Source organism: Grammomys surdaster, unplaced genomic scaffold (genome assembly GCF_004785775.1).
Source record: "Grammomys surdaster isolate TR1022 unplaced genomic scaffold, NIH_TR_1.0 140, whole genome shotgun sequence".
NCBI classification, from domain to species: Eukaryota; Metazoa; Chordata; class Mammalia; order Rodentia; family Muridae; genus Grammomys; species Grammomys surdaster.
Genome location: NW_021604598.1, coordinates 2,775,585 through 2,787,705, shown reverse-complemented (window position 1 = coordinate 2,787,705; position 12,121 = coordinate 2,775,585). Strand labels below are relative to the sequence as shown.

Here is a 12,121-nt window from a genome sequence, read left to right as displayed (position 1 = left end):
GCTACAGAGCCTCGAGTTTATCTTAAGCAAGGAAGTTGACGGAAGACTGGTGGAGCCCAGAAGGCTGAGATAGGAGGATAGCCTAGTCTACATAGTGAGTTCCAGGTCAGCCAGGGTTATGTAGAGAGATCCTGTCTTAAATAAATAAACAAGCAAACAAAATTTTTTAAGTAAAAAGAAGAAAATGTCTGTGGTCTAGCACAGCCATAGAATCCCAAGCTGGAATCTTGCCGTGAGAAGCCGGGGGTGTTGCTCAGCCAGGGAGTGCTCGCCTAACATGTGGTCTGGGTTCAATACTCAGCACACATATACACAGGAAAAAATAGTGACCAGCCTCTGTGGTTCGTGTCCCCTGGCATGTTCCTCTGTCTCGCTGTGTCTGAGATCCCCAGACAGGCTCCGGAGGTTCCTGGGGTTCCCCATTCCCACCTTGGATCCTTCTACGTCCCACCCTGAGTGTGTCTGGGATGGAGGCCATCTGCAGAGATGCCTCCCTGCCGACACCACTGGCTTCTCTCAGCCCAGCGTGTTTTTGGGACTTATTTCCGAGTGGGCTTCTATGGTGCACGATTTGGTGACCTGGATGAACAAGAGTTTGTGTACAAGGAACCGTCAATCACAAAGCTGGCAGAGATCTCACATCGGCTGGAGGCATGTCCTGGCGCTGGGAGGTGGGACAGGTCATGTGGGTTACAGTGGGGGCTGCCCGGCTGACCCGGAGTTAACCCCATGTCTCTAGGAGTTCTACACGGAGAGGTTCGGGGATGAAGTGGTAGAGATCATCAAAGATTCCAACCCAGTGGACAAGTCCAAGCTGGACCCACAGAAGGTGGGTCCTCTGATCACCCCTCCCCCAGATCCTATAGTGAAGGAGTTTGTAGATACTGTTTGCAGGGTGGGGGCAAGTCCTGTTTCTTGGGAGAGTCCTGTACATTAGTTACAGGAAGATCCGGGCCTCTAGATTCAAAGTCTTCAGGCCTGCAGGGACCCGGGGCCTCTGGCTGGAGCTGTGTATCAGGTGGACCCTGCACCGCTCCCAGCCTCATGCATGGACCTGGTGCTCTAGGCCTACATTCAGATAACCTATGTGGAGCCACATTTTGACACTTATGAGCTCAAGGACCGGGTGACCTACTTCGACCGGAACTATGGGCTGCGAGCCTTCCTCTTCTGCACACCCTTCACGCCGGATGGGCGTGCACACGGAGAGTTGGCTGAGCAGCACAAACGCAAGACACTGCTAAGCACGGAGCATGCCTTTCCCTACATCAAGACCCGCATCCGAGTGTGCCACCGTGAGGAGGTGGGACCACTGGCTTGGGGAGGGGTAGTGGGGACTCAAGGTCCAGGGGGAGACTGTTCCAAGGAGGAAAAAGCAGAGGAACCCCACAAACAATGCATTTCAGGGACTCTGGATTTGGGAAGAAAGAGATAGGGACATAAGAAATTGGGTTTGAAAAGTAGGAGGACCCCAGACAGTAGGCTCCAGGTGCAAGCTCTACCACCCAGCCTGGAGAAATGTGGAAATCTCCACAGTAGAGTCCTTAGGTTCAAGGGCAAACTACAAGTGAACCAGACCAGAAACCCAGCTGAGTCAGGGCCCATAGGGAGCACAGATCCCCTTGCACGGTTCATAGCCTGGGACCCTTCTGTCCCCACAGTGTCAGCTACTTTGGGCTGGCTTGGAATAGGACAGCACAGGCCCCAGCAGGTGTACCCAGACATGCTGATACATGTACTCAATATACACCCCACTCACCCCACAGACAGTGCTGACACCAGTAGAGGTGGCCATTGAGGACATGCAGAAGAAGACGCGGGAGCTGGCCTTTGCCACCGAGCAGGACCCTCCAGATGCCAAGATGCTGCAGATGGTTCTGCAGGGCTCTGTGGGACCCACTGTGAACCAGGCATGGCTGGCATTTCGGGGGGGGTGCTGGCTGGCATTTCAGGGGGGAGGTGCTGGCTACCATGGACCTCCAGTTGCCGTTCAGGACCCTCATGTATCTTCTCACCCAGTAGGGTCCCTTGGAAGTGGCCCAGGTATTTTTGTCAGAGATCCCAGAAGATCCTAAGCTCTTCCGCCATCACAACAAACTACGGCTATGCTTCAAGGATTTCTGCAAAAAGTACACTGGCTATTATAGCCCTGCCATCCTGACTCCCTGCTGTGCCACCCCGACTCCATTATACCTGCCTGATTCCTGTTATACCCATCCTGACTCTGTTTAAATTCACAGAGCCCATTGTGGGTCTGTGCATGATTGCCCCCAGACCCCTCACACACGCACACCCTTAAGAATTCCCTGGCCCCTCTTCTTGCTCTCTCTTGAGTGCCAGTTCCCAGTGGCCTCCTCTTCACCCCTCAGGTGTGAGGATGCACTAAGAAAGAACAAGGCCCTGATTGGCCCAGACCAGAAGGAGTACCACCGGGAACTGGAACGGCACTACAGCCGCCTGCGGGAAGCTCTGCAGCCTCTCCTGACCCAGCGTCTGCCTCAGCTGCTGGCACCAAGTTCCAGCAGCCTCAGGTGCCCACCGCGGGGGCCGCCATGCATATACACACACACAATGGGCACTGTGTGTGGCGTCCAGACTGGGTCGTGAGACTTCATCTATCCTGCTTTTCTGTTATTGCATTTGACTTAGTGGAGTGGGCATGTCTGTGCCAGTGCATGTGTGGAGATCACAGGACAGAGTGCAGCCATTACTTCCCTTCTACTAAGTGGGTCCCAGGCTTTGAACTCAGGTCAGCAGGCTTGGTAGCAAGTGCCTTGCCCCACTGAACCATCTTGCCTACTCTCCCCGCCCATTCCTGTGATAGAAATTGACCCCTAGGCTTTACACTAGGTTAGTGCCCCACCACTGAGCCATGTCCCCAGCTTTCAGCTGGCCATCTGAGCCTCAGTTTCTACACCTGTGAAATAGACATGGTTCCAACAATCTGTGAATCTTCTGGTCAGGGAAAGTAAGACGGCTAAGTGGTGAAAGGTGCTTGCAGCCAAGCTTGAATACCTGGGTTCGAGTCCCCAGAAACCACATGGTAGAAGGAAAGACCCGGTTCTAGTAAGTTATCTTCTGATGTTTACATTTGTGTGCGTGCACCTGCAAGTGCACACACACACAGACACACACACATACAACACAGCACAAAAATAAATGTGACTTATTTAAAATAAAAAATTCTTTGCTCATATCAGGCTAGACAGAAGAGAATTTACACAGATTCTTTGGAAGGGTTGCGTGGTGTGGATGAGGAAGTTGGGGAAGACTACGGAGCTTGGGGATCCTATGGCCCTGCTAACCTGCCTTCTGCCCCCAGGAACTCCATGAACAGATCGAGTTTCAGGAAAGCCGACCTCTGACAACAAGGCTAAAAGCCACACCCGGAAGACCAGCACCCACACCTCAGCTGCCTGTGCCTTTCTGGAGTCTTACCTGCCCCTCATGCATGGGGTGACCAAAGTCCTTGGAGCTGGGCCCTCTGTCTGTCTGCACTGATGGATTCTAAGTTTTGTTTTTGTTTGTTTGTTTTTTTAATTTAAAGTGAGTTTTATATACAACCTGTGTGGTGTGCTGACAGTTGACAGGGTTCCTGCCCCAGGGACACTGACGCTCATTCAGTTGGAGAAAAGAATACACACAATGTAACATGTCCATGGGAAAGAGTGCTGTGTGTGTGTGCGCGCGTGTGTGGTCATGTGTGTACACCTGTGGTGAGGGTTTGCACGAGCAAGTGTGTAATGCACATGTATTCCTCATTCTCCACGTTTTGTTTACTTCACTTCCCAGGCTGGCCTTGAACTCATAAAAATCCATCCACCTTGGCCTTTTCTTACTAAGTGTTGGGATTTATAGGGTGTGCTGGGCCCCTCACCTCACTGTATTTTTTTCTTACATTTGCTTATTTGTGTCTGTATGTGTGTGGATGCACGCGTGTCTGCATGGCACACACGTGGAGGTCAGGGGACAGTTTGCAGAACTCAGTTCTCTCCTTCCACTGTGTGGACCCCAGGGATGGAACGCAGGCTTGACAGCAGATGAGCCTCTCCTTGGGCCTCCGCTTACTTTTTGAGACAGGTCTCACTGAACCTGGGGTTCGTAGCCCGTTCACTGGCCAGTAAGCTCCAGACATAGAGATCTGTCCAGCTCCCAGAATTGGGCTTACTGGTAATCATTAGGCCCAACTCTTTCTTCTTTTTGTTTTGTTTTGTTTGTTTTTGTTGTTTTTTCCAGACAGGGTTTCTCTGTGTAGCTCTGGCTGTCCTGGAACTCACTCTGTAGACCAGGCTGGCCTCGAACTCAGAAATCCGCCTGCCTCTGCCTCCTAAGTGCTGGGATTAAAGGCGTGCGCCACCACTGCCCGGCTGGGCCCAACTCTTATACTGGAATTCGAACTCAGGTCCTGGTTCACAGGGGCAAGCGATTTACCCACTGAGACATCGCCCCGGGTCACGAGTGCAAAGCGGCTTTTACAGTTGTTTTGTCTTTTAGTTTTTGAGACAGTCTCTCCTTGCCCAGAATCACTGTAGTAGAAGGTGGCCTCTCTAGTACTTACTTGATACTTGTCTTAGCCCCACATCTTTGATGTGCTGGGACTACAGGTGTGCAGCCCCGCTGTGAGGCTGTGAGAGTGGCTTCAGAAAGCCCTGAGTAAACAGAAGTTCAAATTTGGGCTAGGGTGTAGCTTAGCGGCAGAATGATTAGCATTCAGAGTCCTAGGGTCCATCCCCAACCCGCAAAATCAATAAACCACGCCCTGTGATTTGTGTCAGCTTGAGTAGTATGAAGGAAATTTTCTGAACACACTTTATCAGGTTAATCGACCCCATTTTGCTAATGGGGAAACTGAGGCCCAACTTCACTTTCAGGAGATGGGGGTGGTGGTGAAATGGGCTGCAATCTCGGAGCTTGGGCCGGCGGTCACGCCATGATGCACCCGGCCTGCAGCTGGAAGACTTCCAGCTGCCGGCGGCCAACGGGGGAGGGGTGACCTCCAGTCCCCGCCACCCGCACCCGCCCTGGAGCTGGGCCGCGGCCAGCTCCGCCCCCTGCAGCGCCCAGCTGCGAAGGGCGGGCACCAGGCTTGGAGAAAGGGGGGACCCTGTCCCGAAGGCTGGTGGCCAGGAGCCGACCGCGCCCCTAGGACGTGCTCGGGCCGCAGCGAGAGCGCGTGCACCCCCACGACCACCCTTCAACTTCGCCCCCAGTCCCCGCGGCCCAGGCGCCCGGGAGGCTGGAGGGGCGTGGCTTTCTGGTGTGGGCGTGGCTACCGCGCTGGCTCCGCAGGCTCGCGGCGACTGAGGCGGAGCGGCAGGACGCCTGGGACGGCGGAGGCTCGAGCGCGCCAGGCGAGTGGGGCGGAGGGCTGATGGGGCGACGTGGGGTCCGGGCTAGTCTAGGGGGACTATCGGGATTTCTAACCCACCTCCAACCCGAGGCTACAAGCTCGCTCACTCTGTCTTAGCTGGTCCCTCTTACCATCTGCGCCCAAACTTTGCAGACCGGGGCGTCTGGGTCCCCGCTCTCCTGTCCCCTCCCCAGCCCTGACCTGGGCCCTGCTTCCCTTGCCCCTAACCCACCTCTATCCCTTTATCATTCCCTGCCTCTCTTTCTCTGCTCCGCCTCTCTGGTCTAGCTCTGTCCCCTTCCCTGCCCGGGTCTCCGCTCCCGCAGCTCTTGGTGGCCGGACCAGGCCCCTCAGCGGCGGGAAGGTATCCGGGCGTCCGGCCGGGCTGGGCCTGGCTGCTGGGCGGGTGTGGGGGATCAGCAGATGTTTGCCATTAGACTGGGACCCCGCAGGCCCCGCCCCTCCCCGCCCGGGGCGGGGTCCTTCTCACCCCTAACTTTGGGGGCGGAGAGAGCGAGGCAAGAAAACCCCCAGTTTCACCCAGGCTGGTGGGGAGGTGCACTCTGGGGAGACCCTGTGGCCCTTCTCTGAAAACTCCCACCTGTTGAGTCTTCCAGCCTCCTTCCGCCTCTCTCATCCAGGGATCTTGTGGCGAGAGGGGCCTCCTCCGACTCCCGCCGCGGAGTTACCAGCCTGAGGTTAGATAACTGAAGACCCTTAAACCACAATCGCTCCGTCTAGAGAATAAGAAGTGTGGAGTCTAGGGGTGCCTTGGGCGATTCTGCCCCGTTTTAAGTTCAAGTCACAGAGATCTGCCTGCCTCTGCCTCCCAAGTGCCGGGATTAAAGGCGTGTGACACTACACCCACCTTGCAAGGTCTTCTCCCAAAAACATAAGCAGTGCTGGGAATGGAGGACGTGGACCTAGCGTGTTGAAACCTGGGGTTCCACCCCAGAATGTATAACTGGGTGTGGTGGTGCAGCCAGCAATCCCAGTACTTGGGAAGGGGAGGCAGGAGGATCAGGATTTCAAGGTCTTCCCCAGCTACATAGTGAGTTTGAAGCCAGCCTGGGCTACAGGAGACTCTGCCTCAAATAACAAAACAAAACTGTGTGGTAATTATTCATTTTATCCACTCCACCTCGGTGCCCCTACCCCAGGCTACTCCAGGTCTGCTCCCTACTTCTGTGTGTCCCTTAAGTCCTCAGAAAACATTTTGGACTTCCTGTCCTTGGAGGGACTGAGACTCCAGGCCGATGCAGAGCCAATTCTAACTACAGTGGGAACTGCATTTCAAGGTGTTCAAGCCAGCAAAGGCAGAGACGTGGAGAGACACAAGCTGGAGGGACAGAGATACAGAGGGGAACGTAGCCAGAGGGGAGGAATGTTCTAGGCCTGCCTTCATGCCCAGCAGGTGCCCCATCTGATCCACCCTCCCAGGTGCCCACTGCCAACATGCACAGCCTAGAATGGTCCACTCTAGAGAGTGAGATGGGTGGAGATGTCTGCAGCAAAGTGGCTGCAGGGCAGACAACAGAAAGGACCGACCTTGACTAATCTCCAGGGCTGAAGTGGGCTTAGCAAGAAGTCTTGATTCCACCCCACCCCCAGCAGCCTGTAGGCACCCCCCCTTTGCTTCCACCTCTGTGACTTTCCAGTCTTCCACCCCACTCTATCCCTACTATACCCACCCACCCCCAACCCAGACACATCCTGAGGGGGCAGGAAGTTCTATGTAGCTGGGCAGTGAAACTGTTTATTTTTAGAGAAAATTGTTTCCATAAAGAGGAAGGCTTTTCAGAGCTTGTATCCTTACTACTTTCCCGACCCTTCACTGGCCTGGCTGGCTCTTTGCTTTGAGGTCGCCAAGGGGTCCCACCTTCATGTTCTGACTCTTGTCCTCCTCTGGGATCCCCACTGGAGTGTCCCTAGTAGCACCCTAGCCCTCCATCCGGCCTTACCCACCCTGCTTGCTCTCCCTGTGCACTTTCTATGCTGGGCCAAGGGGAGGGGGCACAGGAAGGGTGGGTCCACCTGCCCTGGGGGCCATGTGGAGGCTGTGGGAACAGCTGGAGCCTGTCCAGGGCTGGACAGATGTGCACACAGTCGGGAGGTTTGGTTTCTTTGTTCTAGGGCTCTCTACAGCCAAGCGAGGGTAGGAGGAGAGCGTGGATATTCAAGTATATGCGAGGTGCCTGACCCGGATGGGGTACGGGGCGTCTGTGGAGGGCGGGTGGCCGCATCTCCTTCCTTCTCCCTGAAGATTGCCCTGCCAACCCCTCTGCAGGTCAGCCTCAGGCTGTTGGGGAGACTCAGTTTCCTGAGTGACATCTGAGGAGCAGCCACAGAGAGAGGATGGCCCAGGTCCTACATGTGCCCGCCCCATTCCCAGGTCAGGGGCTGATGGGTGGGAGAGGGAATGGGAAGGATGCCCTGACGGTCTGGGGCTGGGGGAGGCAGCCATAATATGAGGACCTGACGTGGGGGAACAGCTCTGACTGTGGGCCTGACAGGGAAGGACAGCTCTGTGACAGTCATGTGAGGGAGGGGACGGCCGTAATGTGAGGTCTGAGTGAGGAAAGGACACCTCTGTCCTTGGCATCAATGGGTGACATGACCAGACAAGACCTTGTTGATCAATGGTGGGCCACCAATGCTGGCAAAAGCCACCTGTGTCCCTGGGCTATCAGCTGGGCAGAAAGGGGCATACTTAAAGGCCTCGGCTTTCCCCAACTCCAGGAACCCCTGGCCAGGCCACCCCAGCAGCCTTCCCCAGCAAGGAGCCAGACCCGCCATACTCAGTGGAGACGCCCTATGGCTACCGCCTGGACCTGGACTTTCTTAAGTACGTGGATGACATTGAGAAGGGCCACACATTGCGCAGGGTGGCGGTGCAGCGCCGGCCACGCCTGGGCTCCCTGCCACGGGGCCCGGGCTCCTGGTGGACGTCCACAGAATCGCTGTGCTCTGACGCCAGTGGGGACAGCCGGCACTCGGCCTACTCCTACTGTGGCCGCGGCTTCTACCCACAGTACGGAGCCTTGGAGACCTGCAGCGGCTCCAACCCACGCGTGGAGCGCACGCTGCTGGATGCGCGGCGCCGGCTGGAGGACCAGGCGGCTGCCCCATCATCGGGTGGCCTGGGCTCCTTGACGCCCAGCGCCGCAGGCTCCACCAGCTCCCTGGCAGGTGTGGGCCTGCTGCCCCCCACACCTCGCAGCTCCGGCCTGTCCACCCCGGTGGCACCCAGCGCTGGTCACCTGGCCCACGTTCGTGAACAGATGGCCGGGGCCCTTCGCAAGCTGCGCCAGCTGGAGGAGCAGGTCAAGCTGATTCCCGTGCTCCAGGTCAAGCTGTCGGTGCTCCAGGAGGAGAAGAGACAGCTCACAGTGCAGCTCAAGAGCCAGAAATTTCTAGGTCACCCCTCAGGGACACGGAGCCGGAGCGAGCTCTGCCTGGACCTTCCGGAGGCCCCCGATGACCCTGCTGCGCCAGAGACCCGCTCGGTGGGCACCTGGGTTCGAGAACGGGACTTGGGCATTCCAGATGGTGAAGCTGCCCTGGTGGCTAAGGTGGCCGTGTTGGAGACCCAGCTCAAAAAAGCGCTTCAGGAGCTGCGGGCGGCTCAGACCCAGCAGGTAGATCTTCAGCCTCAGGCCTGGCCGCCACCAGAAACCCAGGTCCGCGTGGACACTGTGCGAGTAGTGGAGGGTCCCCGGGAAGTGGAGGTGGCAGCCAGCACTGCAGCAGGGACCCCTGCACAGCGAGCTCAGAGTCTGGAACCCTACGGAACAGGGCTGAAGGCCCTGGCCACATCTGGGGGGACAGAGAACACCCACGTGTTCCGAAGTCATGAGGTGGTGGAAACCATGTGCCCGCTGCCCGCTGCTACCACCAGCAACGTGCACACAGCCAAGAAGATCAGTATTACAGAACGGAGTTGCGTTGGTGCAGCCAGGATGGCAGGTGAGTGGTGTAATCTGGGGGGGCCCAATAGCACTCCCTCCTCATCCTAACCTTCAGCCAAACAGGTGGCCCCAACCTATCAAAGTGAGAGGATTCCAAGATGGACCTCGGAGTTGTAGGCATTGGGCAGAGAAATTTGGTGTTTTGGGCCTGGGGAGATGGCCCAGTTGGTATAGCGCTTGCTGTACAAGAACCTGAATTATGATCTGGCACCCATGTGAAAACAAAGCCATGTGGATTCGTCCCCATCACAGGGAGACAGAGGCAGGAAGGTAATGGGGGCCAGATAGACTAGGTTATTTGGTGAGTTCTAGCCTGTGATGGACCTTGTCTGAGACAACAAGACAGCCCGGTGAGATGGCTCGGTGGGTCAGGGCACCTTGGAGCCCAGCCAGATGAGCTGCGTTCTATCCCTGGAGTCCACATGGTAGGAGAGCACAACTCACTCTTGCAGGCTGTCCTCCGAGTGCCACAGCTGTGCCGAGGATCTGTGTGCCCTGGCCACATAAACGAATCATAACGTTTTATAAGGTAGGCAGTACCTTGAGGAACACCATCTGTTTACCTCTGGCCTAAACACATATGCACATAGCACACACACAGGAACACACACATGCATACAAACACATTCACACTCATGTGCACATACGTACACTCCTGCCTGCCGTACACGGATATGCATATGCATATGCATGCACACTCACACATACACGCACAAAGAAATTGAACATCTAGCATACTGCCTTGTGATGAAGTATAAAAACTCCAGAGAACATGAGTTGTTTAGAGGAGGTTCTTCAAGGTTGTTGGTTTCATAGTAAGTTCCCTCTTTTGAATTAAGAACTGGCAGAGATCAGCTGGGCAGTGGTGGCACACGCCTTTAATCCCAGCACTTGGAAGGCAGAGGCAGGCAGATTTCTGAGTTCAAGGCCAGCCTGGTCTACAGAGTTCCAGGACAGCCAGGGCTATACAGAGTAACCCTGTCTCGAAAAACAAAACAAAAGAAAAGAAAAGAACTGGCAGAGATCAAGACAGTAGATAGAGTGTCTTGTTCATGTTCCTGAGGGACAGCCTCGGGCATGGCTGGATCCAGGTGCTCAGGCGTTATGTGGCATCTCTAAGTCACTGTACAGTGGGACCTTCAGATGGATGAATCTGGAAGTGAGGTGTTCTCTCCTCTCCACAGATCTGCTTAGGTAACATTACACCAGATAAAAATCCCAGGAATGGCCCTCAGTGGCAGACCCAACCATTGAGCCTTGAAGGCCAAAGAGACCCTACCGAAGCCCAGTGGCCTTCGGAAGAGGAATTGGGGGTGTGCCCAGAGGAAGTGCTGAGTCCTCATGCCAGGAAAGGCTGGATACAGATCACCAGCTGCCCAGAAGCTGCCAGAATGATTCATAAGATTAGTGACAGCTGTTCTGTCTTGGGACAGGCCAAGGGGTGCCAGCTGCTGCACTAAGTGTGTCACCAAGGGGGCCTGAGGAAGATGGGCCCACAGCCAGATACCTCGGTTTCCATCACTGTGTGACCTCAGCTGAATGACACCACCTCTCTGGGCCTCCATTTTCTTCCCTGTGACTTGCTCTAAAACAGATACAGCCTACAGCTCTGGAAGCATATAGTTCTGGAGCGAATGCATACAGTAAGCGCTCAAGCAGTGCTGCTTGCTGTTTCTGCTGACACCAGGTTGACCTGATTTGTTTCCTTTAGGTTGCTTGGTTTAAGTTTTCTTTTCCTTTTGGGGTATGTGGCATTTGAGACAGTCTTGCTGTGTCATGAGGTCCACCCTTGAGCCCTTCCCTTCCCTTTTCTCTCCATCTCTCCGATGAGTACTGTCTATCAGGAGACCTTGGCTGGCTTAGCCTTGAACCCTCAATCCTCCTGCTTCAGCCCCAAGCAGCTGGGATTACAGAGTGTTTAATCCATGCCCGACTTCAACTCTGCTTATAGTTGGGGAAACTGAGGCTTAGTATCAGGAATCACTGTGCCAGAGTCTGCACCTAGGAACCCTGCATCTCACCCCCAGATCCAGGTCACGCTGGCCGGAGCCCTGCTGACTCTAACGAGCCGGCTGCAGGGCGAGGGCCCAGCTGTGTTTCCTTGCTTCCCTGTTCCTGGCCAGCTACGGAAACCACCCCTCTGTTCCATGTCCATCCAAACACCCAGCCCTGAGGTTCTGGCCCCCGGCCAGGGGTCCGCCCAGCACAGCCTTGGAATCTTTGAGAAGCACCCTCCATTCCAGACATGCCTCTCAGGGCAGTCATGGGGCCTTCTACTCACAGGACATAGAGGCAAAGCTATGTTCACTGCCTGTGAAAGTCCTCCCTCATATCTCACTGCACTCCCTGTTGCTGTATCTTGGCCTCACTTAGATGGAGCTGGAGTATATTCATTTGTTTCATCTTGTTCAACGGATGCTTAGTGCTTATTGTCACAGGTTCTGAGAACACAGCAAGAGATCATACTTACCAGTGTCCCTGCTCAGGGCCTGTGAGATGGCCCAGCAGGTAAAGGTGCTTGCTGCCAACCAAGTCTGATCTCAGACACACATTTTGTTTGTTTATTTTTTGGGACAGGGTCTCACTGTATATCACTGGTTGGCCTGGAACTTACCAAGGAGACCAGGCTGGCCTCCAGTTCACCTGCCTCTGACTCTCGAATTCTGGGATTGAAGGTGCACACCACCATGCCTTCCCCCGAGACTCACATATTGGAAAGAAGCAACCCCACACACAAGCTGTCCTCTGCTCTTCACACAGGCACTAAGCCACGGCACACACCCTTCCCCCACTAAGTAAATAA

At 55.3% G+C, this 12,121-nt stretch overlaps 2 protein-coding genes across 6 annotated transcripts in view; both read left to right on the top strand.

Annotated features, from left to right (window-relative positions):
- Window positions 1–3,563, top strand: part of Dock6 (dedicator of cytokinesis 6) — a 50,414-nt gene extending 46,851 nt beyond the window's left edge. For both annotated transcript variants that reach the window (XM_028763863.1, XM_028763864.1), the window contains 7 exons: window positions 526–651; window positions 740–829; window positions 1,067–1,303; window positions 1,767–1,910; window positions 2,023–2,129; window positions 2,370–2,531; window positions 3,323–3,563. In XM_028763863.1, coding sequence (XP_028619696.1) covers window positions 526–651; window positions 740–829; window positions 1,067–1,303; window positions 1,767–1,910; window positions 2,023–2,129; window positions 2,370–2,531; window positions 3,323–3,365 — 909 coding nt within the window. In that variant the 3' untranslated portion in view covers window positions 3,366–3,563. The remainder of the gene's footprint in view (window positions 1–525; window positions 652–739; window positions 830–1,066; window positions 1,304–1,766; window positions 1,911–2,022; window positions 2,130–2,369; window positions 2,532–3,322) is intronic.
- Window positions 3,564–5,286: 1,723 nt separating this feature from the next.
- Window positions 5,287–12,121, top strand: part of Kank2 (KN motif and ankyrin repeat domains 2) — a 29,063-nt gene continuing 22,228 nt past the window's right edge. The window contains exons 1-3 of one of the 4 annotated variants that reach the window (XM_028763780.1): window positions 5,287–5,351; window positions 7,638–7,742; window positions 8,090–9,316. In XM_028763780.1, the coding sequence (XP_028619613.1) occupies window positions 7,706–7,742; window positions 8,090–9,316 (1,264 nt within the window). In that variant the 5' untranslated portion in view covers window positions 5,287–5,351; window positions 7,638–7,705. Of the gene's footprint in view, window positions 5,352–5,917; window positions 6,049–6,562; window positions 7,542–7,613; window positions 7,743–8,089; window positions 9,317–12,121 lie in introns of those variants that run through there. The other 3 variants (XM_028763783.1, XM_028763781.1, XM_028763782.1) reach the window with 3 other exon arrangements.